The 25,652-nt window shown below is 41.5% G+C and overlaps 1 protein-coding gene across 2 annotated transcripts in view; it reads left to right on the top strand.

Annotated features, from left to right (window-relative positions):
• ADAMTS9 (ADAM metallopeptidase with thrombospondin type 1 motif 9) overlaps positions 1-25,652 on the top strand; it is a 169,754-nt gene that overhangs the window by 42,493 nt on the left and 101,609 nt on the right. For both annotated transcript variants that reach the window (XM_065886320.1, XM_065886321.1), the window contains 8 exons: positions 3,398-3,543; positions 12,004-12,185; positions 12,276-12,412; positions 14,192-14,309; positions 14,551-14,646; positions 22,525-22,691; positions 22,784-22,913; positions 23,486-23,612. In XM_065886320.1, the coding sequence (XP_065742392.1) occupies positions 3,398-3,543; positions 12,004-12,185; positions 12,276-12,412; positions 14,192-14,309; positions 14,551-14,646; positions 22,525-22,691; positions 22,784-22,913; positions 23,486-23,612 (1,103 nt within the window). The remainder of the gene's footprint in view (positions 1-3,397; positions 3,544-12,003; positions 12,186-12,275; positions 12,413-14,191; positions 14,310-14,550; positions 14,647-22,524; positions 22,692-22,783; positions 22,914-23,485; positions 23,613-25,652) is intronic.

The raw sequence follows: 25,652 nt of genomic DNA on the forward strand, positions 1-25,652 counted from the left end.
ACACAATGTTATTTTGATGAATGACTCTCTCATGTCCTTTTATTTTCTCCATTCTCCTCTTAAGTCCATTAACATTTTCATTTTAACCCTGTTTGTAAATCTGAGATTTGAAACTCTTGTGTTTTAAGCCTCCTTGGGACAAAATTGACCTCCAAATTGTTCTTCCAATCTCAGAAAGAACATTTATGTAGAATATCATTTAAATGGTTTTGAGCACTTTGAGGAAAGGCTGACTATATACTTCGGCTCTGGCTCCAGTAGCCGCTAATGCTTTGTTATGATGTAATGGCTTTTCCAGTATATAATTATTGTTTGTTCAAATTCCTGGTAAAAGAGATTATCTTGATACATATTCGTCCAGCCTCTGTCACCTCAGGTTCTTCCCCTCTTCCTCTGAGGTTCTCCCTCCCCTGTGAACCCCTGCCAGTGGTCGTATCAGTAAGAAATGTTTAATTTGCAGGTGAATTTTTAATTAGGTTTTCTTTTAAAAAGGGACCCTATGAGGACATTTGAATCCAGTGCTGAATGGCAACACTCTGCTTAACCTATGCCCTTATTCTGCTCTGGTTTATGGTAATGCTTAATGAGAATTATGGTCGCTTTGAAGATTATTCTTGTGTGGAGGTAGAGTCTATAGAATAGAGAGGCCAACAGATTGAAGACTGAAGTGACATGAGGAAAAAAATGTATTTACAGAAAAATTTCATTATGAAAGTCCATGACTAGTCATAGGAACGTTCTCCTTAGTGTGTAGAATTTATAAAAGGTGTACCTGGCGTCAAGATTTGATGGCTGAATTTGGGCATCAGCTGTGACCTCAGTTGTTTATTAGTTAGGATTTTTTGTTCAGGTCAGACCAAATGGTAGTAGTGTAAGCAAGTTGGCTCTTTTTCTGACACACACACACAAAACTAGTCAGAGGTAGGCAGGTCATGGAGCTATTACGGTAGGTCTACAAAATCATCAGAGACCCAGGTTCCTAATTTCTTTCTGCTCTACTATCATATGCAAATGGCCATCATCCTCAAAGTCACAAAATTGCTGCTATAGCTCCAGCCATCAACTCTGAGTCCTGGGCAGAATGAAGCCAAAGGGCAAGGAACAAAGGGGCAAAAGGACCTTCCCAGGAATCTGACCCAATGAATTCTGCTGACATCTCTTTGAGCATTCCTATCTATACAAGAATCCAGGGAAATATAGATTCTATTAATAAGGATGAAGGAGAGAATGGATATTGGGTAGACACATTGGAATATCAGCCTTACCTAACCATCTCATTAATCTTGCTTTTAAATTTCAGTCTTTATTTAGATGTCAACAGTTGTTCCCATTTGCTCACAGTTGAGAGGCAGCATGTGTCACAGCTGAGAGTATGCACTCTGGAGCCAGATTGTCTGTGTTTCATTATCAGCTCAGCCCATTACCAGATGTTTGACATCAACCTCCCTGTGCCTCCATTTTCTTTTCTGTAGAAATGGGGGTAATAGTAGTACCTGTTTCATAGTATGCTGTGAGGACATAGCGCTTAGAACAATCCCTGGCAAATGTTAAGTGCTATGTAAATATTTGCTCTTATTATTACAAACGTTGTTCAAGTTGGGTCTCCTGTGTGCTCAGCTGTGTACTAGGTGCTTTCCATACATTGTCTCATGTTATACTCAAAACATCTTTGGCAGGTAGGTCCCCATTTTTCAGCTATGGAAGTAGAGTTCAGTGACTCACCCGAGGTCACAGTTAGTTTGTAGAATGGCCATCCCACACCCCCAGACTGTTTGCCTGCTAAGCTTTGTCCCCTTAAGACCTGCTCTGTCCGATATGGCGCCTACTAGCTACCCATGACTGGCGAGCACTTGAAATGTCAGTCTGAACTGAAATGTGCTAAAATGAAAATACACACCAGGTGTTAAAACTCTAGCATGGAAAAGAAAGTGTGGGAAAAAATCTTATTTATAATTTTATGTTGATTACATGGAGACACAGTAATGTCTTAGACATTCTGAGCTAAATAAAATATATTAAAGTTACTTTCAGTGCTCTTTTTACTTGTTTTAATGTGGCTGCTAGAATTTTTTAAATTACATATGTGGCGCATGTTACATTCTTATTGGATAGTGGCGCTCTAGACCAAGCTGCCTCTCATTGATTTTCTGTGCATATATTCCAAGAAATGTTCAAGACGGCTGTAAAGACAGCTATAAAATGATCTCAGGGAGTGAGGCGGTCACCTCCGCCCTCATTTCCTGGGTGCAGAGTTGCCCGGGATTCTTTGGATGCCGAACCTTTTAAGCCTCAGCCAAACAGCCCAGGAAAAGGGATGTGTCCTCAGATACTCAGGAGGATAATTACAAGGGAGAAGGCAGGGCAGAATAGAGAAAGCCTAACTGCACTCTTTAAAATAATTGTTCGCCAGACCTTTGCTGGAACTGGCCATTGACTGAGGCTTCACCAGCCTCTTATCTGTTCCCTTTCCCCACACGCTCCCCCCACTGCCTGGCCTCCAGGCTACTCTGCTTCTAAACTCCGTGCCTGGGCCCTCCCTGTGGATAAATCACAGTGGCCACCACCAGCTCCGCTTCAGAGATCTGAGCGAGCGGCAGGGCGTCACCCTCCTGCTGCCACTGCTGCCCCTCTTCCTTTGTCCATTGCTCGTTGACCTCGGCTTCGTGTCGGGGCCTCACACCCCAACAATGGCAGAGGGTTGAAACGGGCTTCTCCACTCACTTGTCCTGCTGAGGAGTTTTACTTTGTTTTGCTTTAAGCATCATGGCCTTCTTCCTGCTCTAGGCTGCAGAATCAGAAACCATTAGTAACCAAAAAGCAATAAAGTTTAGGGCTCTCTGTACTGTGTCCATTTTTGCTTTAGTCTCATCCTGTGTGCCCTGCTAGAGTGAGTTTATAGGAATCATGTAACTAGCTTTTTTTTCCCTCTCCCATTTAATTAAAATTGGCTTTCAAATCTGTGAGGAGCAGTAAAGCATTGTATTTTACCAGGCTCACAACATCTCTAGGCCTTGTTAATGGAGATGCACTATGTAAATCCAATAACTCATTTCGGCCCTGTCTACAACCAGTAGACAGCCCATTTCCACGCCTCATTTTTCCAAGAAGACTAATTGAGTGCTTCTAGGCTGGCCATGGGACTTACCCTAACAGCCTGGAGCCAGCCACTCATTGGGCAGTTTTATTCAAGCCAGTGGTAAATGAAGACACAGCCTAAAACCACTAAGCCCGAGATTAAACTCCCTACTGTTTCCATGACTCACGTAGATGATGAAATTGTAGCATTTCAAACCAGCACATGGAAAACAATGAAAGTATGGTGTATTTAAAAGGACAGCAGGTCCTACAATATCTCAAGCACCGAGCTCTCCCTCACTGTTCCCCTTATTAAATACAGCACTGCAAGTTTGGATTTTGTGTTCCCAAAGAAATGGAGGTCCCTGTGACTGATGGATCCTGGGGAAGTTGGAGTCACTTTGGAACCTGCTCAAGAACATGTGGAGGGGGTATCAAAACAGCTGTTCGAGAGTGCAACAGACCAGAGTAAGTCCTAGAACTCGTCACTCTTATTATTGGGGTAGCAGGGGTGAAAAATTCCTAAAGGGACTAATTTAGCTGGAGGCAAATAAAGAGCTCTTTCCAAATTAGACAGTGGGTGGACATCTAGAGCTGCCCAGACCAATGTTATCTAAGCTCTATCTCTCTGTATTATTATTTTTCTCCTGTGACTCTTTATTATTAAAAGTTTTGTTTCTTAAATGGTAGATGCTTTGTGTTGGTTGGTCAACAATTTTGACAGTCAGGTATATCTCATTGCCTGCCCCACCCCCCGCCCAGAGCTTGGGATAGCACACTAATAAAGTGAACAAGTGATTTTCATGAGGAAACAAAGAAATCGGACATTTCCTTCCAGATTGTAGATAAATGTATCCTTTCCAGTTAGCTACTGAAATGCTAAAAAGGGCACACAGACCCCCAAGGCGGCATGAGTGAACCCCAAGGGACCTGGAGCCCTAAGTCAGGATTTACTTTTGAATCAAAAGTAAAGTAGGGCTTCCCTGGTGGCGCAGTGGTTGAGAGTCTGCCTGCCTGTGCAGGGGACACGGGTTCCGTGCCCCGGTCCGGGAAGATCCCACATGCCGCGGAGCGGCTGGGCCCGTGAGCCATGGCCGCTGAGCCTGCGCATCCGGAGCCTGTGCTCCCTACTGGTAGAACCTTGTTGAAACTTACATGCTCAAATAAAGCCCACAGGCTTCTTTCCCAGCATCTTATCACGATAGACATGTGTTTGGGGAGAGGCTATTTATAAGTGGATTTTAAAAGTTCCTAACTTCATTATAAGTCATGACGTCAAATTTTATGTGGATATAAGATGCATAAAGTTTAAAGGGATAGAAAATAATACATGATATTATTGCCATTGAACCTATGTGGCCCAAGAGGTCTTCCCAGATTCGTTTTTAGATGTGCAAACTCACAACCATTTTTAAGAACCAGCTGCGTTGGGGTTTATAAAAGGATCTGGCTCAGCAGTACTCATTGATTTTTAACAGCCTGCATTAAGGATAGCAGACTGGATTGTAGAGAGAAGCAAGCAGGTAAAGGAGCAAAGTAGGCGTGTGCAGTAGACTAGGTTGTACTGTAGAGTACTTCAGCCCAAGGGTGGGGTGCTTCCAATTTTTTATAAGGAGAATATGAATTGTGTATACCAAAAAGGACATAGCTTTAGCCTGCTGTTGCAAGCCCTGGTCTAAATAAGTAATCTGTATAGTCCAAAGCACAGATGGGGATCAATTTATTTTAATTTATTTTTGTTCACAGTCCAACATTACTTCATATCCACGTAATATTAATCTCTAAGGACAAGTAAAGAGCTATAAGACATAGGCTCTGGTCTGTAAAAGTAACACTGTAGCTATGGATATAAACTAATACACGTTAGGTTAGATTTTGCCATAGTGTCTATACTTAGTATTTAAAATAATAATATAAATAATAGTAGATGGTTTCAAAAAATTCAGATACACAAGTATATCATATACAAACTTACTGCCGGGGCTTCCCTGGTGGCGCAGTGGTTGAGCGTCCGCCTGCCGATGCAGGGAACACGGGTTCGTGCCGCGGTCCGGGAGGATCCCACGTGCCGCGGAGCGGCTGGGCCCATGAGCCATGGCCGCTGAGCCTGCGCGTCCGGAGCCTGTGCTCCGCAATGGGAGGGGCCACAGCAGTGAGAGGCCAGCGTACCGCAAAAAAAAACACACAAAAAAAACTTACTGCCCTTATTATTCTTACCCCCAATACTCCCCCACAAGAAATAACCACTAAAAAATAATTTGTTGTGTGTTATTTCAAACTTTTAAAAGAGATTATAGATGTAATATGTATTATATGAAATAAATATTAAAGAATATAAAATAAGGGTCATCCTATATATACTGTTCCACAGCTTGCTTGTTAAAATCAGTTATATATCCTAGCTGCTTGTACTGTTGAAGTTTTAAAATAAAGCATTTTAAGCTAGCAGCAGATATGATGAATTTTTTTAAAACTTAAAAATTCTTGGGTGGCTACATTGAACCAAATCATGATTATTATAGTGAGCTATTATCATCATGATAGTGTGGATATTGCAAACAGTAGGTACTGTTAACATTTTGACTCAAGAATATTCCATTCAAAAGAAGTGGGGGGTTGTTTTTTGTTTTTTTTAATAGTCTTAGAATAATTCTAAAAGCAGTGTGGAAAGTGGAAAGAGATAAATCACTGCATAGTTGGAATGGAGCAGACAAAGAAAATCACCCAGTGTAAAGATCTCAGCAGGAAAAGATCTTGAGCTTCAAAGTGAAGCAAAGATCCTCTCATTCAGAAGTTAGGAACCGATCATTAAAGACTTCAATTAGAGGTCCTTGTCCTGGCTGTTTGCTGTGGGAGGTTTTAAAATAACACAATCCACCTAGCTGAGTGTCACGGCGGACATCATTTCATTAAAACTCCTCCAAGTTATTTGCACTTCGGGATGTCCCTGGGAACTAAGGAAGGAGTCTGCCTCTTAAAACCAAGGTTATGATGGCACTGGGGGAGTCAATTAGACAAGGGAAAGGGACACTGGAAAGGGAAAGTCAGGTCCAAATCAGTTTAAGAGCTTGTTCAGAGAAATTCGCACAGCAACTGGTTCATTATGTAGAATGTGGAAGTGGTTGCTGTCCTGATTCTCAGGAAGTTTCAGAGAATGCAGCCCCTCCCAGCCCCACCCCCACTGCTGGCAAAATGCTTTTCTCAGTTTGCGGAGCCCTTAGACTGTAATGAAGAGCTCCATTTTCAGAATCCAAGGTATACCTTTATTGAGAACACTGGGTTGTTCTTACGTTTTCACTGTATTCGTGTGATTCAAAAATGTATTTATTTAGCATCTGCATACTTTAAGCTATAGTTTTAGGTTTTTTATTTTCCTTGAAAGCATGAAAGCTAAAAAAGAGAAGCAGCCTTGCCATGTGCATGGGATCGTGCTATACTTGATGAGCAAGCTTTAGAAAGCATTTCCTTTCTAATTTCAGATCCCAAAAAAGTTGTTGGTCCAAACTGGTTCACCATCATGAGAATGGAGCCCTAATGTTTTATCTTTAAATGCTTTATGTTTTTAATCCCATTTTCGACTGACGCCCTACATATAAGATAAGCATATGTTCTGGTGTGTAAGGATGGTCCCGGTTTACATCTGTTGTCCTGGAGAAGTTATTGATAGCTCCCCTTTCAATTCTCAAAAGTGTCCTGAATTAAACAATTATGTGGTCACCTGATGTATAAGAAACATGTAATAGAATAAAATTTAAAATCAGAATGACCAAAAACATAACTTGGAGTACCAAAACAAGACAAAGCGCTGGAAATAGACGATGCATTACCAGGCCATTGGCCCATATACTTGTTGTTTTGTGCTCTAAATTTGGCTCTGAGCTTCCTGGTAGCTGGAACAAAATGGTTTATAGAATTGTTGTAGTCCATAAAAAAATCACACGAGTTCTTTAGGAAAGGCAAAGTATTTCCTTCTTCCCATGCTTCTCTTTTGCTTTTAAATTAGGAGATAGGTTAAATTAAAGAATAATAATAAACTCATAGATTTGAGAAAAGACAGGATTTGTGAACTAAATATTTCCCACTTAGGCTTTGAGTGTAGCAACTGCTTATGATATCTTCCATAAAAGAGAATAAACATATGTTTGTTTCATGTAAGAAAACCAGTCTCTCATTTGGGTGTAAAGAATGGCAGCAAAGTTTTTTTGAGCGCTGAGTTGGATGAACTTACAGATGGTCCCCAACTTATGATGGTTAGACTTAAGATTTCTTTACAGCGGTGCAAAAGCAATTCGCATTCAGTAGAAAGAGTGCTTCAGATTTTGCATTTTGATCTTTGGTCAGGCTAGTGATACGTGGTACGATGCCCTGTTGATGTTGGGCAGCGGTGGCCACTGCACCTCCCAGTCAGCCACACGATCATGAGGGTAAACAACTAATACACTTAGAACCATTCTGTACCCAGATAACCCTTCTGTTGATTACTTTCAGTACAGTCTTCAATACATTATGAGAGACAGTCAATACTTTATTATAAAATAAGCTTTGTGTTAGATGACTTTGCCCAACTGTAGGCTAACCTGAGTGTTTTGAGCGTATTAAAGGTAGGCTAGGCCAAGCTAGGATGTCCAGTAAGTTAAGTGCATTAAATGAATTTTCGACTTAAGATACTTTCAAATGACAATGGGTTTAACAGGGCGTAACCCCGTCATAAGTCAATATGTCTTTTGAAATATTGAGAATTGGTTGCTGTGGGAGAGCCGTTAACTAATGAATGAATAGAGATACCCAGTCCCATAGACTGCCCCATTTGGCAGAATTATTAACGATCGCTAGTATGGTTCCCTGGCCCACACCATCTAATCCTTGAATATTCTTTCAGCATTCTCCGTAATCGGTTATTAGACCGCTTCTTAAAACCCTCCAAATATAGAAAATACACTACCTTCTCAGGCCGCCTGTTGTATCATTAGAAATTTCTTCCTTGTGCTAACTGTAATTCATCGTAAGTAAACATAGATGTTGAGATTTCTTTTCAAACCCATTTGCAGACCAAAGTTTAACTTTCCTTGAGAGTAGAATACACCTGCCACAATCTTGGCAAAAATTCTGTCATAGCTTTGGCCACGCGGCACCGTGAATTGTCTTTGTATATATGATTCAGCTTGCCTGTGCTGAATATAGTTACTTTCATAGAAATTAATCAGTTTCCTTCAGTCCTTTCCATCCCTATTCGACAAGCATTATTTTAAAAGCATCTTAATAGTTAGAAAATGCGTTAATATTATTTTTAAAGCTCCATTTCCTATAATTTTCAGTATTTGCCTATATGGGGAAAAAAGTTCCATCCAGCTAAATTATTAAATTAAAACATGAATTTCTCCATGCTGAAACGTAAGTTCCGTTGTGTAAAGCCCTCCTCATTACACAGGACATGCAAATCAAGCAGAGATCCTGTTGTCTAGGATATTTAAAAAGCCATATATTTCAAAAGGACAAATTCATGCTTATTCATAAAATATCATTTGCCTTTACATAAAAAGCAAATAAAGTCATAGAATCGGTTTTGAAATGGAAAAGAGACCTGTCTCAAGAGAGGCAGCGTGGGAGAGAGGCCAGACTGTGGGCTTTGGGTCAGGGAGACCTGCCTTGGTCTCTCAGCCAGTATGTCTGACTTAACTGCATGTGACCTTGCCAGGTTACTTAACATTTCTGAGCCCAGTTCAAGCAAGGGTTCAGAAACAAGGATGCTACTACCTACTGCACAGGATGGCTATGCAGAGTCAGTGACAAAGTTGCAAAGTGACATGGTGCCCTGTACACTAGACTACTCAGGGGTCAGCAAACTTTTTCCGTAAAGGGTCAGATAATAAATATCTTAGTTTTTGTGGACCATACGATGGCTGTCCTTGCTATTCAACTTTGCTGATACAGTGAAAAACATGCGTAGATAACACGTATAGAGTGGGTGTAACTGTGTTCCAATAGAACTCTTATTTATGAACAGGGAAATTTGAATTTCATATAATTCTTGTGTCTCAAAATATTGTTTTTATTTATTTCTAAATTTTTTTAGAATGTAAAAACTATTCTTATCTCACTGGCCATGTGAAAACAGGTAGTAGGCTGGATTTGGCCCACAGGCTATAGTTTACAGACCCTTGTAATAGCTAAACATTTACTGTATGGCTGGCCTTGTTCAAGTGCTTTGAATCTATTAACCCGTTAATCCTCACTCAGCCCTTGAAGTAAAGCATCATCTTTCTTTTACGGGTTGGGAAACTGAGGCTTAGCAACACTGAGCGATTTACCTACGATTGCACCATGGTTAAGAGGCAAGGCTGGGATTCAAATCCTGTTTCCAGAATCTGTATCTATAACCTTCGGCAATATTGCCTTTTACATGGAGTGTTTTCTGTGTGTTCTTTATTTTTTTAAATGTCATTTATAGAAGTAAGTCACAAAATGCTCTTTGACATTTGATAGTGGTCAAAGCAAGCAAAGGTGGATTCTGTTACCATGTGAATCAGGAAGCCACCTGCAAATGTTAACTCTTTGCTGCCCAAGGAACTGCTGCTCTTGATCAATTTCAAGAGTCAGAAAAGACTTCTTATATAAGAGAACCGAAAGAAAAAAAATCACTGAAAAAAATTTATTTTCAAAGGGAAAGAAATATGAGTTACTTTCAGACAACAGGTAAATGATCTGATGGATCCATTGTAGTTTGTTGGGACATTTAAATAGATTCCACAGAGATCATTTCAATTTGAGAAAAAAATTGAAGGGGTCTTCCTTGTAGAAGGAAAAACAGGTTTTACAGCGTTATGAGCCTGATCTATTATTCATGTGTCATCAGTGATATTTTATGCGTGAGACTGGGGTGCTTTGGTACTGAGAGAAGAACTTGGTATCCAGAAAACCAAGGCTGTATCTCTAAACGGCACCAAAAAAGAAAAAGACAGGACTCTGGACCATAGTTCCTGGAGAATGAAGCAGGAAGAGCACAGTGGGAGAACCTGGGAAGCTTGGATTCCAGTCCTGTCTCTGTTCTTTTATTAGCTGTGTTACCTTGGGCAAAGTCCTTAACTTCTCTGAACCTTCCATCCCTTGATATAAAAGTACCTCAGCTACCCTCCCCTTGGGCAAGATATGAGTGAATATGGGCGAGTCAAGCACACAAGGCAGATATAAATCATATGGGCCTAATGGGGAAATGATAAGACATAGATACTGTTGGGTTTTGAGCCGTTTTGCATCCCTAGATGCAGTCTTCTTCATAATGACAATGAATAGTTAGTTATGAGACTCCTTGCTGAGCTCCTCGTTTATAACAAGCCTTTCAGGCGCACAGCATCATCTCTGTTTACATGTGCAGAATGAAGCTTACGGAGACCAGGTAACTTACACAAGGTTGCCCAGCTTGTAACTGCAAAGCCCATGCTCTTACCTCCCTCTACAAATCTTTGGTGGATGGAACATGTTTATGACAGCATCATGGCCAGGCAGCCCTTCCTGAGGCTCAGGCACTCTGCAGTACCACTGAGACTTGCCTCACGGTGCACATGTCATAGCTCAGATTTGGTACTCAAAACAAAGAAACTGCTGAATCGGATGGGATTAGGTTGGGTTGTGCTGACACGTAACATCATAGTCACTAACATTTTTAGGCATTTGCTGTGTGCACTCATTTCAGAGAAGAGGAAAACTGAAGCTCTGGGAGGCTAAGAACTCTGTCTAAGGTCACACAGTGAGGGTGGGGCCAAGACAAGAAGCCAGATGCAACTCTAGAGCCTCACGGGCTCAGCTAGACTGCCCCTCATTCTGTATTTTATAGTCATGGATCTATTTCCCTTCCCCAAGCCCTGTTAACAAAACAAAGCCAAAAAACAAAACCAAAAAAACCACTTCTTATGGTCCAAATTACTCTGAAAGATTCATTCTAAAGAGAAAAGGTAGAAATCTTTCAGTTTGAGAGGTGCCCTCAACTGTGGTACCTGTGGTATCTGAGTAGCTCTGGTATCCGAGCTGCTCCAGCCCTGGGCTGTGAGTGAGTCCAATTTCCTCTGATTCTGTGATCTTCCCGTCTCTGTGATGCACTTGGCAAGCTGTTGACTGCCGGGAGACGGGTTGTTTAATATACTCTCTGGGTCACATCTGGAAAATCCATGAACGGGGTTGCATGCTGAGATTAAATTTGCATTGTGATGCTTTGCAAGGCGTCCTCCATACTCTTGTCACACAAAAGTTAATGAAACCTTTACACCCTCTCCTGTTAAGTTAGTCAAAATATGAGCACATCGTATTCCATCTTATTTGTAAAACAAAGCAAAAACAACGCTCACGCAGGGAGAGAGAGGAAGAGAGAAGAGGGACAGAAATGAATGGAAATGGAATGGTGCAAGTTTTAGGATGGTTGCACATGAAAGTACCATGATACGGAAGCTAGACAGGAGGATTCCAAGTACTCATTTGTACCCTTGGCCTTCTGTGTTTTTAAAACTGAAGGACTATGGCTGTTCACGGGAAGGAGGACACAGAATGGCCTAATAGATGCCAGGTTTTATGTTTCACACTTTAAGTTAGATGTTCTCCCATTTTATCTTCAAAACAGCCTTACCAGGTGGTGCCTTCCCATTCTACAAATGGAAGGGCTGAGGCTCAAGGACCTTCAGTGACTGGCCCAGGGTTATATATACACTTAATGATATTGAAGGCAGAGTGCAAACCCAGATTCCAGAGCCCTTGCCCTGGCCACTGTCACTGTCCACTTCACATTTGCTTCCCTCAAAGACAGGAAGCCACATTGTAATACATGACATTATGATACATTAGAGAAATACGTTATAATACAGTATGTGTGTTCTTTACATTATCAAGTAATGGGGAGAAATACATTATAATACAGCACGTGTGTTCTTTACCTTTTCTCAGGCCAAAAAATGGCGGGAAGTACTGTGTAGGGCGCAGAATGAAATTTAAGTCCTGCAACACGGAGCCATGTCCGAAGCAGAAGCGAGACTTCCGAGACGAACAGTGTGCTCACTTCGATGGAAAGCATTTCAACATCAATGGTCTGCTTCCGAACGTGCGCTGGGTCCCGAAGTACAGTGGAAGTAAGTGCATCTGGGGACGTGCTCGTGGCTGGCAGGCTGGCACGGGGTCCAGGCACAAAAGTCACGTTGCATGGTGTTTCTCCTGTCTAGTTTTGATGAAGGACCGCTGCAAGCTGTTCTGCAGGGTGGCGGGGAACACGGCCTACTATCAGCTCCGTGACAGAGTGGTCGATGGAACTCCATGTGGCCAGGACACCAATGACATCTGTGTCCAAGGCCTTTGCCGGGTGAGTCCCAGATGGCGATTTCTTCACTGTGTTGTCTTGCTGCCAAGCTGTGATGTGTGGCTTCCTTGATAGAATAGCAGCTGCTAGTATCTGTGCATCGTCTCCAGGGCAGTGGTTCTCAAAGTGGGGGCCCCCGGACCAACATCAGCACCACCTAATTCTTTTTTTTTCTTTATGTTTTATTTTATTTGATTTATTTTTTTTATTGAAGTATAGTTGTTTTACAACGTTGTGTTAGTTCCAGGTGTACAGCAAAGTGATGCAGTTACATATGTGTGTGTGTATTCTTTTTCAGATTATTTTCCCTTATAGGTTATTACAAAATATCGAGTATAGTTCCCTGTGCTATACAGTAGGTCCTTGTTGGTTATCTCTTTTCCATATAGTAGTGTGTATCTCTTAGTCCCAAACTCCTAATTTATCCCTCCCAGCACCACCTGGTTCTGATGCATGCCAGAGTTTGAGAACCACTGCCCTAGATTTTTCTGACACTCTCTGTGGGAGTCTGAAAAAAACCTCCCTGTGAAGATTTATTATAATTGACACACATACACACTTCTTTACGATAACCACAGTGCATAAGGTTAAACCCAAAAGCTTCCTGACAGTGAGTTTTGTAGATTGAATAGCTGTGCTCCAAAAAGATGTTACGAGGAAGAGCCGGCCTCACTCAGATTTCTGATTTGAAGCAGGATAACTTCTACCAGAGACATACAGGCAAATTATTCTTGGGAGGGAAATTGAGACCCTTCTGGCAGATGGTAAAGCGTCAGAGTGCTGATTTCTTGAGGGCTTGGCACCATTTCCCTGCTCTCACCAGTCAGAACTCATCCCTCACAGCCAGGCTCTGAGATGATGTATCTGTTCCTTGCATGAAGTCCAGGGCACATTGGAGCTCCTCATTGATAGGGTTTGATTGAAGAGCCCCTGTGAGCTTCACCCACCTCCTGACCCACAGCTACAGCGCGGACTTCCTTTTTAGTCCGTGCGCTAGAGCAAAACATTGAGTGTCTCCGCAAAGACTAGTTCATTCGAAGGAACAAAGTAGTTGAGGATGTGAGCTCTGTCCTGGTCTTCTGCTGATTGCCGGTGACCTTTTCAGACCCCAGCCTACACTGCTGCATTGCATTAAGATGTGAAGAAATTAAAGAGGCCGCTTAGAGCCTGAGGCCTCAACCTGGCAGCCTGGAGTCATGCTTTTGTCCTCCATTCATAGCCTGTATTTAAACATAGGGGATTTCACATAAAATCAAATTTTCCAGTCCCTTTTGAAACATTGGGGTATGTCAACACTGGGCTCCTATTTCTGCATGGCAGCAGTAGCCCGCAGTGGACAGCGGCTGCTCCCTTAAGATGCGGTGTGAGCTCTTTAATGGGATACAGTCCTCAACCTCCCCCTGTTTTTTTTCATTCCTGAGCTATTTTTCTCATTTACTTTACTTACTTGTAGACTAGTGCTTCTCTAACTTTAATCTGTAGACGAAGCACTTAAGGGTCTTATTAGCATGCCAGAAAAATCTACTCTGACTCAGTACATCTGGGTGGGGCCTAAGATTCTGCATCCCCAACATCACTGGGGATGCCCATGGCTGCTGGTCCAAGGACCACATTTTCCCACAGCAAGGCTAAAGACAATTTGAGTTCCCAGCCCTTGAAAGTTTAAAGAGACTTAAAAGTTCTTGTCATTTTGAATGCACCTCATTCAAAGAAACACATTACTTATCATTTTATAATCTCTCTAATACTTACCATGTATTTCAACTGTTTTCTTTTTAAAAGCAAGCTGGATGCGATCATGTTTTAAACTCAAAAGCCCGGAGAGATAAATGTGGGGTTTGTGGTGGCGATAATTCTTCGTGCAAAACAGTGGCAGGAACATTTAATACAGTACATTATGGTAAGAATTTGTTCCTAAGAACCATGAGAAGGAAAATAGTCAAAGTGTAAACATTGTTAACCACGTGTAATATGTAAAAGTATTCATGTCAAGTGTAAAATGAGTCTTGATAAGGTACATTACCCATAAGGCACCTAATAGTGAGAATTATATTGTATTCCTTTGTTGCCACCTTTTACACCATGCTTAGAGAAAATGAACCAATCTGTGGAATGCTCAATTTCTGCTCACTTCTTTCCAGGTTACAATGTTGTGGTCCGAATTCCAGCTGGTGCTACCAGTATCGATGTGCGGCAGCACAGTTTCTCAGGGAAATCAGAGGATGATAACTACTTAGGTGAGATGGGTGTCCCCTGCCATTTGCAGGAATTCTGGTTCTCTGGAGCAGTTGGCAGAGGCTACTTCCTTTCCCCTACAGCAGGTGGACAGATTTCAGATGTCATGTATTTTCATAAAAGAAAGAAGTTGATCTTGAAACTCATTATTTTATTTCTCCCTGTACATTATACCCTTAGCCTGTTGATTTAAGAGTTGTGTAGTTATAGTAGTCAATATCAAGGAATTGACTCTGGGTCTTAGAAAATGGGCTCCATTAACATCTTTATTGGAGTATAATTGCTTTACAATGGTGTGTTAGTTTCTGCTGTATAACAGGGTGAATCAGCTATACATATACATATATCCCCATATATCCCCAAATCAAATTTTGGAAGTATTTGCCTTGTAAGTTTAGCCTAAAATCATTGCTCTTTTTGAGTCTTTAAAAAAAAAAAAAAAATCTGTCCTTTGGGTAACTGACATGCCAGTGTTGTAGTAGAGGTGTTAGTTGACTTAACCAATAGCAGACCACAGGTGGACTTATTCAACATTTCATTATTCCCAGTCATTCCAAAAGGTTCTATACTGGCAATATGTTGCTTATGTCATTGCTAACATGGCCCATCTTGTTACTTCATAGTTTCTTCATCTTTCTCTCACCATGGCCAGGCACATGATTAATTCATATCTCTTCCTGTTTTCAAAGCACAGCTCACCAACAACCCTGTGTTCATTTTCAACTGTTTGCTCAGCCCAGTCCCACTTCAGATTATCATTCCGTAAACTTCCATAAGTGATTAGGAAATTCACCCAATTATTTTTCATTAAAAAAAGAACATGGGGACTGGGGTAATGACAGAAAGGGATTCAGCTAGTCACCTTGCACAACCAGCATCTTCTGAAAAGCGGCACGACTTGCACTCAGATCTAGAAGAAATCAGGGCAGTCTTGCTGGGCAGTTTTTAAAAGAAATGAATGGACTTTCTTATAATGTCCAGGCAGGGACTCCATGCCTCTGAATACCGCCTCTGCAGAGGCTTAGCCCAAACATCTGGAAATATTGAGTTAGAAATGAGAATTTGTTGGATTGAATTAGAACCCATATCTATATTTTGGAATGTCTGCATGAAATCGTTTATAGATAAGCAATGACCCTTTAGCCAAGCGTGCTAATTAAATATAACATTTATACATGCCTCTGTTGTAGCATTTTCTGCAATGTCTCATCATTCATTCAGCCAGCCATTCATTTAATATGTGCCAGGCCCTGTTCTAGGCACAATGAACAAAACAGAACAAAAACATTAAAAAAATAAATTAAAATTTCTGTCTTAGAACTTTTTACTGGAAGGAGATAGACAATAAACAGGTAATAGAAGGTAATAAGTAAAATTAGAAAACAGAGCAGCATAAAGGAAATTGGGACACTGAGAGTGGGTGGGAACAGTGGAGTTGAAATGCTTGAATTGTAGTGAGAGACAATGGCTGTCTAGGGGAAGAGCATTCCAGGCAGAGGGAACAGCCGATGTGAAATCCTTAAAAGAGGAATATGTCTAGTTTGTTCCAAGGATAGAGGGAGGCCAGTGTGGCTGGAGCTTTGTAAGCACAGAGGAGAGTCCCAGATGAGATTAAACAGGTTTCAGGACTAGATCATATAGGGCCATATAATCATTGAAAGGACTTGAACTTTGAAAGACGAGGGTAGCTACTAGAGGTTTTGAACCAAGGAAAAACATGATATAATCATATTTATATTTTTTAAAGAGTACCCTGGCTGTTACGTTGAGAATAGACGGGGTCGGTAGGTAGGGTACAGGGTAGAAACAGAAAGATGGGTTAGAAAGTTCTTGCAGTAGTCAGAGAGATGTGCTGGCGGCTTGTCCCCAGGTGGGAGCAGTGGAATTGGCAGTACGCAGTCAAATTCTGGATATCTTTTGAGGGTAGAGCCATCATGATTAGTGGATGGGTTGAATATGGTGTATGAGAGAAAGAGAAGGGTCAAGGATGACTCCATGGTTTTGACCTGAGCAGCCAAAAGGATGCAGTCACCATCCACTCAGTTGAGACTTGTTCCTTATTTATCCATGTGACCACTAGTGTTTTAGGGTCAGAAGCTGTGTCTTTATATTTTTACCTCCTGATAGGAAGCCTTCACATGATATGAACTAAGTACATGATGGCTGAATTATTGAATAATTATTGAATAATAATTACTGCTCATGCTGTCTTCACTTACTGAGTACCTGCCATGTGCCTAATGGGGGGATGGAGTTATGATGGAAATATACAGAATCATTCCTTCTTTAAAGACTGTAAAATCTTACTTGGAATCAATTCTCAGTGGTTGCATCAGCTTTTCCTCACCCTAAATATGCAAATGAGTGGTACCTTTTAAAACAGTTAACAAGGTTCTTGAGGACCCTATCCAAATTATTTTTGGGGAATCCCACATTTCTCCTTCAACCAGTGTGCGCAATGGGTCAAGCGCTTTTCTTCATGGACTGGATTATAAATTAGAACCTGTGACTGCTGTGGCCTTACTACTTCCTAATTAAATCCAGCAGCATTGCATGCAGTCCCCTTTATTGGTTAATTTCCTGAGAGCCAAACACCATGTTGAGCTGTTCCTTTCTTCTCATCGAAAAGGAGAAGGATTCTCCACTGTTATTCTCCTTCTTGGAAAAATAATCTCTTTCCAAGCAGTGGCCTCAGTTCAATTCAACTTCATCAGCCAGGTCAGGTGCCTGAATTGGGGAGGGCCTTCTTATATCCTTTTATTTCTCGCTAGAGGTTTCTTAATCTCCTTGTAGAGAATGAAAGCAAAATTAAAGAAGATTTGTCATCTGGGACAGACAGTCTGAGGTAGTCATGGCTCTTTAATGGAATATTATGGGAAAGTTACCTGTTGGCCAAAGAACGTCTCTCTGGAAACAAATGAAAAGTCCAAGCAAAGATGGCGAGTCACAGTTCACCGAGCATGAGGGTCAAGACCTTAGAGCCTTTGAACCTTACAGTGGTTTCTTAACAAGTTAGGAGGAATATGATGTTGTCATCAAATCTGCCGGGTGTAAGTGTTTACTCTTGGCTTGAAGGAAGGCGCAGCAAGTGCTCTAAGAATATTTTAAAGCCCCCAGTTGAGTCTTGCTGGAGGCCAGTCCTAGCTGTTCGGTTGCTAAGCGATCATCTGTATACCTCACATTTTTTTTTCAAGGTCAGTCAAGCCATACTCTTTTCGCATGTGTTGGTGAAGGAGCGGTTTCCAGGAGAGAGGGCCTTTGTAGCAGCCCAGCTCTGATGGGTGAAATGGGGGGGAAACCAACCCAGGAAATTAGCTCCCTAATCGCATTAGTGGGAGGTTGGGCAGTAGACTGTTGTTTTCAGGAAACTATTTGTTTCACAAGGTACCGAAGCAGAAAGTCTCCATGTCAAAGGTCATCCTTTCAGCATAGACCCCTCCCTCCCGTTGGGTTAAAGCCAAGTTGCACCCAGTGCTACCATGTTCATGTTTTCTTTAGGAGAAAAAGGAGCCATTTCCATGGTGCTTATTTGTCTACAGGACACTTAGCCCTTGATTAATGGTGGCAGTGGGAAGACAGGAATCGATTCACTTCAAGATAAAGCAGGAACTCCATTTCACCTGATGACTCCTATCTCCTTTCCTACTCACCATCTAATGGGATGAGGAGCATGCAGTGAAGGGTGAAATGCCCCCAGGTCAGCATAAGCGTGAGAGGAAGCCTGGAGACATTGGAAAGGAGCCCCAGAATTAACATAGGATAGATGATTGCTCTTTGAATACAGCCAGAACTGGATTATCGCTTAATTTACAGAACTGGCCTTGTGACATTTCGTTTCCCCCCTTTAGTGAAACATCAGCTGAGTAGCTAGCATGCGACCTCGCTTGAAAGAACTGGGTGATTTTTCTGGCAGCACATCCTGCCACCGCCATGTAAGTGACCCACGTTAGGAGGCAGCCTCAGGAGGCCTGAGGTGCCACAGAAACAACCTCGTCTCCAACCAGTGAACCACTGAAACTCCTACATCTTGCGTGGCTGGTGGGTCTCACGCTACAGGAGCTGCAGGGGAGATGAGGTTGTCAGAGGTTTACACTGACGGGGAAACAGTTGTTTGGCTGGAAGCTCTCTGTTCTCCTTGTCACGAATGTCAGGTTCCATCAATCACTTGTTCTTTCGACATCGTTGACTGAGCACCTACTATGGACTGGGATCTTTCTTAGGCTTATAAAAGTGCATTTTTAAATGTTGGCTTTACTTAAAGAGGCTCATGCAGTCTAGCAGAACAAATATCTTAAATTTTTAAAAATCTGTAGCTAAACATATTTGCTTTCAATTTGTACGTAAGATAACGCCTGGATTCATTCACTCATTTCATGGATATGTGTTGACCTTCTTCTTAGAAAACTTTAGTGGTTAACAGGCTCTGGAGACACACTTCCACGATTAGAAGTCACCTGGCCTCAGAAAATATTTTAATAATGTTTAAGTCATGCTTTTCTTATCCATGAATTAAGCAAGTATAGAAGTGTGATGAGGAGATAATGCATTTGAAGGCATTTTGACCCGCCAGCTACCAAATCCTATATGCACTATCCTGCTCAATTCTATAAGAAATCCATTATACAGAGGACGAAACTGAGGCTCAGAGAGGTTGAATAACTTACCCAAGGTCACATGAACAGAAAATGGGAAAAGAGTTAAAATCCTTATTGGTCTGACCTCAGACCCTGTACGCTTAACCACTTCACTTTACTACCTCCATATAGAAAAATGTGTAGCTGACCTGGGGATGAACATGACTGCGGTTGAGGCTTATTGGTGGGAGGGAATGGTGAGGTTGGAAGAATAGGTCGTGATAAGATTTGTAAAGATACAGGAAGGTGATGCTAAGGAGTTTGAGCTACGTTCTGTTGGTAGTAGAGGGACAATCAAAGGATTTTGGATCAAGAAGAAGAAGCCAAGATCCTGGATTGCCTATTTCAAAAGATTATCTTTTCAAAAGCTTTTGTTCCTGTGTCACCACTTTCTTCCCAACCATTTCCAATGAAGGCATCTTACTTTTACCTCAGGGCCAAGATGGGGCTTATGAGGTAGGAGTTCTGGTAGATGAAGCGCAGGTTTAGGGATCAAATTTGATGCAATTAATTCCTGATCCTGCGAAGAGCAGTCCTTGCATCGGTATAGTGCCCAGCTGGGTGAACTCGGTGAGGTTCCCGTGTCCTCGAAAACAGGGACACTACTGCTACTGAGCCACAGGGAATATTCAGAGCTTCATTGAAGCCTTCATTAATTTCCACACAAGGGTATGATATCTACTTGCCCTAAATCCTCTCAACCTCTTCTACATATGCATTGCTTCTGGTCTACTTCTGGTGAAAGACAATGCATCACCTGCATCAGTGAAGGGCAGGTTAGGATCTGGCAGACGCCTAAGATAACTTGGCTCCCCCCACCCCACCCCCGCCATCCCACAACCAAGACAGATGTCATCAATGATGCTGAGACACGATGCTGTCAGGGAATCCTGTTCTGCGTAGTTTCTTGAATGGCTAGTACCAAATGATTGACATTTGTGTCTGGGAGGACACCTGTTTGCCAACCCTGGGTCCAGTTTCCACATTCCTTTTATTCACCTAAATACATGGCCTGTGCATTTCAAGGGACCCCTCGCTGCCAAGATTTGCTAATCGTGCACAACTTACAGAAGGTTACTGGCCTCTTTCTAGTATTTTGTTTAGGGCTCAAATGTTTAATAGCTCTGCTTTCTTGAGTACCCGCTACATGTCAAGCTCAAAACATGGGAGAATTCATTATTCAAAGAGCAGTAGTACTGGAAAAAAAAAAAAGGTTCTTAAAATAAAACCAAACTTTTATAGTAAATACTAGGGGGAAGATATGATTGGGATATGATTTGATTTGATCATGATATGATTGGGATTTTATCTTGAGAAATTAATCAAAAAGTATAAAAATAAATTTTATTTTTTCGTATATCCAACAGAATTGTACTTTGATTTTAATCATGCCCACGTTTTTAGAGTGGAGAATAAGCAATTAATAAATATTTTCCCTAAGTTTTCCAGTCAAGTCATGTGATAGAGTGGTACATTCTTTGCTTAAAGTTTGAATTTGACAGTAAAATCTGAAAACGAACCATTTTTTAAAAAGCTTCCTGAGGTTTTTATTCACTTTCCCAGTAGTCTCTCTTGACACTTGGATGAGTAAATTATTCCTTCTGAAGCAGCTGTCATCTCATCTTCTTTGTCCATCTTTATTTCCTTTTCTTAAATGTCTGACTGGTCTAACTCTGTCATGTTCTTAGTTGGCCAGTGTTTTGGCACTTGACTCAAGCTGTTCTCTAACATTCCTTGTTCAGCTTCACTGGTTGTTGCATCTTTTGCAAGATTCACAGTGGATTCATTCATTCTTCCCCCAAAAAACTATTTTTTGAGCATCTACCATGTGTTCTTTCAGAAGCTGAGATATAGCTGTGAATAAAACAGTCCAAAGCTCCTTGCTTACATTCCTGTTTGGAGAGAGAGAGCATAAACAAAGTGATATGGAGAAAAATTAAGGTGGGAAGTGGGATAGGAAGTATGGAATCTGTGTTTCCAATGGGAGGGGCTTGCAGTTTTAAAAACAATGATCCAGGTAGGTTTTACCATGTAACAAATTATCTCAAGATCTAGTGGCTTACAACAACAAGTATATATAATATCCCAGTTTCTGTGTGTCAGGAATCTGGGAGCAGCATAGCTGGGTGTTTCAGGCTTAAGGTCTCTCCTGAAGTGGCTGTGAAGACTTCAGTGAGGGCTGTGATCCTGTCCGAAAGCTTGACTGGGGCTGGCAGATCCACTTACCAGATGCCTCACGTAGGTGCTATTGGCAGTAGGCTTTGGTTCCTCACTGATTTTTGCAAGACGCCTCTCAATGAGGCTGCTTGAGTATCCTCACAACATGGCATCTGACTTCTCTCCTAAAGCCAGAGATTCAAGGAAGAGCAAGGTGGAGCCCTAATGCCTTTGACCTGGCCCTGGAAATCACCGTATCCTAGTGGTTACACAGTGCTACTATTATTACATCCGTGCCACTCAGTGTGGTAGGGAACAGCGCAGGTGTGACCATCAAAAGGCAAGGATTGTTGGGGACATATTGGAGGCTGGCTACCTCAGGGGGCCTCGCCAAGGAAGTGATATTTGAGCATCATATTGGCTATGGATTTCTACATTTCAACATCTGTGTAAACAGAGAAAACTAACAAAGATTCAGTAGGTTCAGCTAATTCTCATATGAAGTAGAAAGGGTTATTTGTGTGGGAACCAATTTTGTAAGTGTTCCTTTTATTAATATGTATTTTTAAATCATAAAACTTTTTTTCTTCTTTTAAATTGGGGTAATGTTGGTTTATAACGTTATATAAGTTTCACATGTACAGCAGTATATTTCTGCTTCTGTATATACTACAGCTTGCTCACCACGAAAAATTTAGTCTCTATCCATCACCATCCAGTTGATCTCCTTTACCCTTTTTGCCCCCCGCCCCGCCCCTTCTCCTCTGGTAACCACAGCTCATGGCTTCCATCCGTAATCCTGTGTTTGCAGGGCTTGTATCAAAAATTAGCATGCTTGTATTATATTTCTAATTTTCAAGGGCACCATGAAGGGGAGGTGTTTTATCTCCACTTAAGAGATAAAGAGATCAAGACCGAGAGGAGGAAAGTGATGTCCCAAGGCCACATAGTTGCCAAGTGGTAAAGTTCGGATTTGAGCCTGTGCGTGTCTGGCTGAACAGTCTCCGTTCTTCACACTCTGGCTGTCTGCCTATCAAAGTATTATTTCAGGTGGCAGCAAATCAATGAATTCTCTTTTCTCATCTTTAGCTTTATCAAGCAGTAAAGGTGAATTCTTGCTAAATGGAGACTTTGTTGTCACAATGTCCAAAAGGGAAATCCGGGTTGGGAACGCCGTGATAGAGTACAGCGGGTCCGACAACGTAGTGGAAAGAATCAACTCCACAGATCGCATTGAACAAGAACTTTTGCTTCAGGTAAAAACCTGGCAATGAGCCCATGCCCATTTTCTAACTCCAGGAATCACCAGGCCCATACACATCCTTTCCATTTTGTCTGCACATCCCAGGTGTTGTCCGTGGGAAAGTTATACAACCCTGATGTGCGCTATTCTTTCAATATTCCAATTGAAGACAAACCCCAGCAGTTTTACTGGAACAGTCATGGACCCTGGCAAGCATGCAGCAAACCCTGCCAAGGTATCTACTTTTAGGTTGAGTTTGGGGGATTCAAGGTGTTTTTTATTTTTTTGGAAGCAGCCGAATGCATGCAATCTATAAACCTTTCGATCTGCATGCATTTTCTAATCTTTCTCTGCATCTATTTGGTCACTTTGGGCTGGCAAGTTGAGCTGTTTAAGGGATTCAGGATATGCTAGGTTTCCTCGTTATGTGTGAAGCCAAGCAAAATCAGCTCTGCCAAGCTGATTTTCCAGAGACATAGATTTAGTAGTCGTATTATGTGATTGATCTTGTTTCCTTTTGTCTACAGTATGAGTTGTCAAACTACAGCCAGTGGGCTGAATCCAGCCCACTTCCTGCTTTTATAAATAAAGTTTTATTGCAACACGGACATACCAATTTTTTACATTTGTAAGCAGCTGCTTTTGCTGTATAACAAGAGTTTAGTAGCTGCGACAGAAGTCATGTGGCCCACAAAACCAAAAATATTGACTATCTAACCCTTTACAGAAGATGTTTGCCAGTCCCTGGTCAAAATAGTTTATGGAATAGGCTACTTTGTCTGAATAATTTTTTTCCTCCTTGCTTAGGGGAGCGGAAACGAAAACCTGTTTGTACCAGGGAATCTGATCAGCTTACAGTTTCTGATCAAAGATGTGATCGGCTGCCCCAGCCAGCACCCATTGCTGAACCCTGCGGCACAGACTGTGACCTGAGGTGAGGCCAGTGTTTCCTCGTGGTCTTTAGTACTGAGTTGTGAGGGTTTTGTAGGAGGTCTCTGCACGTGAGAAGCAGGTGTGGTTGTTAGTCTTTAGACTCCCTTCCTTGTGTTTCAGTGAAATAAGCTTTAGCCAATTTTCCATCCCTCTGAAACTGATTAAGACATATACCTGCAGGTTTCTGGTTCTTCTCCTGAGAATTAGAAACAACTCCTAGAGTATGGCACTTGCCAAAAAAAGTTCTCATTTGACCCTCACAACTCGCTGCATAGGTGTTATCATGAGGGAGTTACGTCAAATGCAAAAGTTTGTTAGGAAAGGCAACAGAAAAGAGGTAAACTCATCCATCAAGGTACCCATAATGCTCTGTATCCACCCACAGTGTTTATCACCCAGTATGAGAACTTTTACATACGTGAAAGTTGCAACGCACTAATGTAGAGTTACGGAGGGAACTAGAAGAAAATTTATATAGAGATATCTAGATATGCAAACAGTTCTATATTTAAGAAAAATCTGAAATCTGAGGCAAGAAATGGCGAGTGAATAGAGAATTATCAAGCTTTTCCATTTCTCTTGGTGAAAAGGCACAACTCTGAGGAGTTTTCTGCTCCATGTCTGTTGCCCGCCCTACTTGCATTCCCTTAGATTTCACTTCCCCACTGACTAAATCCAGCTGGGGCCGGTAGAGTCTCAAAGGATCAGTGCAGATATTGTGGAACACCTGCCTGCAGCACTGAGCACGCTCTTATAATCCCAAGGAAGGCGGGTTTGTACAAAGAACCGCAAGTAATAGAACATGACCATAAAAGAAAAAATGATTTTTGAAGAACCCTGTTTAAAGTTTATGCAAGGAGCACCAAGTTGAGGTGGAGATCATGTCTGAACTGTTTCTTCGAGAAACTAATATTTTTCACTTCAATCAGATTCTAAAATAAGCTGCCATTAGTTGGTGATGATGCTGGCGAATTGGATGTTCTCCGGAGTTTCTCCTGCATTAGAAGCTTTCTGACGGAGAACAAAAATTAAGCAAATTGTACAAAGTGAATGCATTGAAAGGTAGCCTTGGATCCATGATACTTTTATGTAGAATTACGAAGATATCAACTGGATTTCTTTTCACTTTGTATTAATGGTTTACGTGGAATTACATGCTACTCAGAACTTGGTTAGAGAATAAAATACCAAGGGTAATAATAATAGCAGCAGCTACTTTTTGTGAGTACCTGTCATGTGTGTTAAATGCTACACATGCCTTGTCTCATTTAATCCTCCTAGTAGCCCTATGAAATGGATCCTACTTGCCACCATTTCACAGATGAGGAAGCTGAGCCTCTGTGAGGTTACGTGTCCTGCCTGGAGTCACTTGGCTAATAAGTGTTGAGCTTGTATTTGCACTTTCTGATTCTGATTTTTATTAAAACTCATTTCACAATAGCTAGGTAAATAAAGTCAGGTCTTAAAGTCTTTGCATTTCATATAGTAGGTATATCAAAGGTACTATTCTAAATTCCCCATTTGGAGAAAGCCACCTGTTTTTTTTTATACTTAACATAAAAAAAGAAAAAAAAACAAACAAACACCTTAAACTCTGCTGATACCAAAGGAGGACAGTAGCTCAGGGAACCGGCTTGGGTGATGATAGCACCTCTGGCTGATTAAAGAAAAGAAAGTGAAGGAATTTTAGCCATGCCTTTTGGTAGACGTGTCTATGGTAGAAGTGACAGACCTTGTGGCGGAGAATTTAGAAATAAAAAGAATAAAAGGGGAAGTTTAGGATTAGTTTTTAAAGCCTCATAACTAGACAGGTGCATGCTCATGTCTGAAATTAAGTAGAAGATCTTACTGATTGACTGATTGCACTGCACAGCTTGTGGGATCTTAGTTCCCCAACCAGGGATTGAACCCTGGCCCTCGGCAGTGTGAGCACAGAGTCCTAACCCCTGGACCCCCAGGGAAGTCCCTAGAAGATTGTGTTTATATGTCAGCATTCAAGCTCATACCTTACTGACATTTACAGATTGTTGGAAGAATAAAG

This window comes from Phocoena phocoena, chromosome 10, assembly GCF_963924675.1.
Source record: "Phocoena phocoena chromosome 10, mPhoPho1.1, whole genome shotgun sequence".
NCBI classification, from domain to species: domain Eukaryota; kingdom Metazoa; phylum Chordata; class Mammalia; order Artiodactyla; family Phocoenidae; genus Phocoena; species Phocoena phocoena.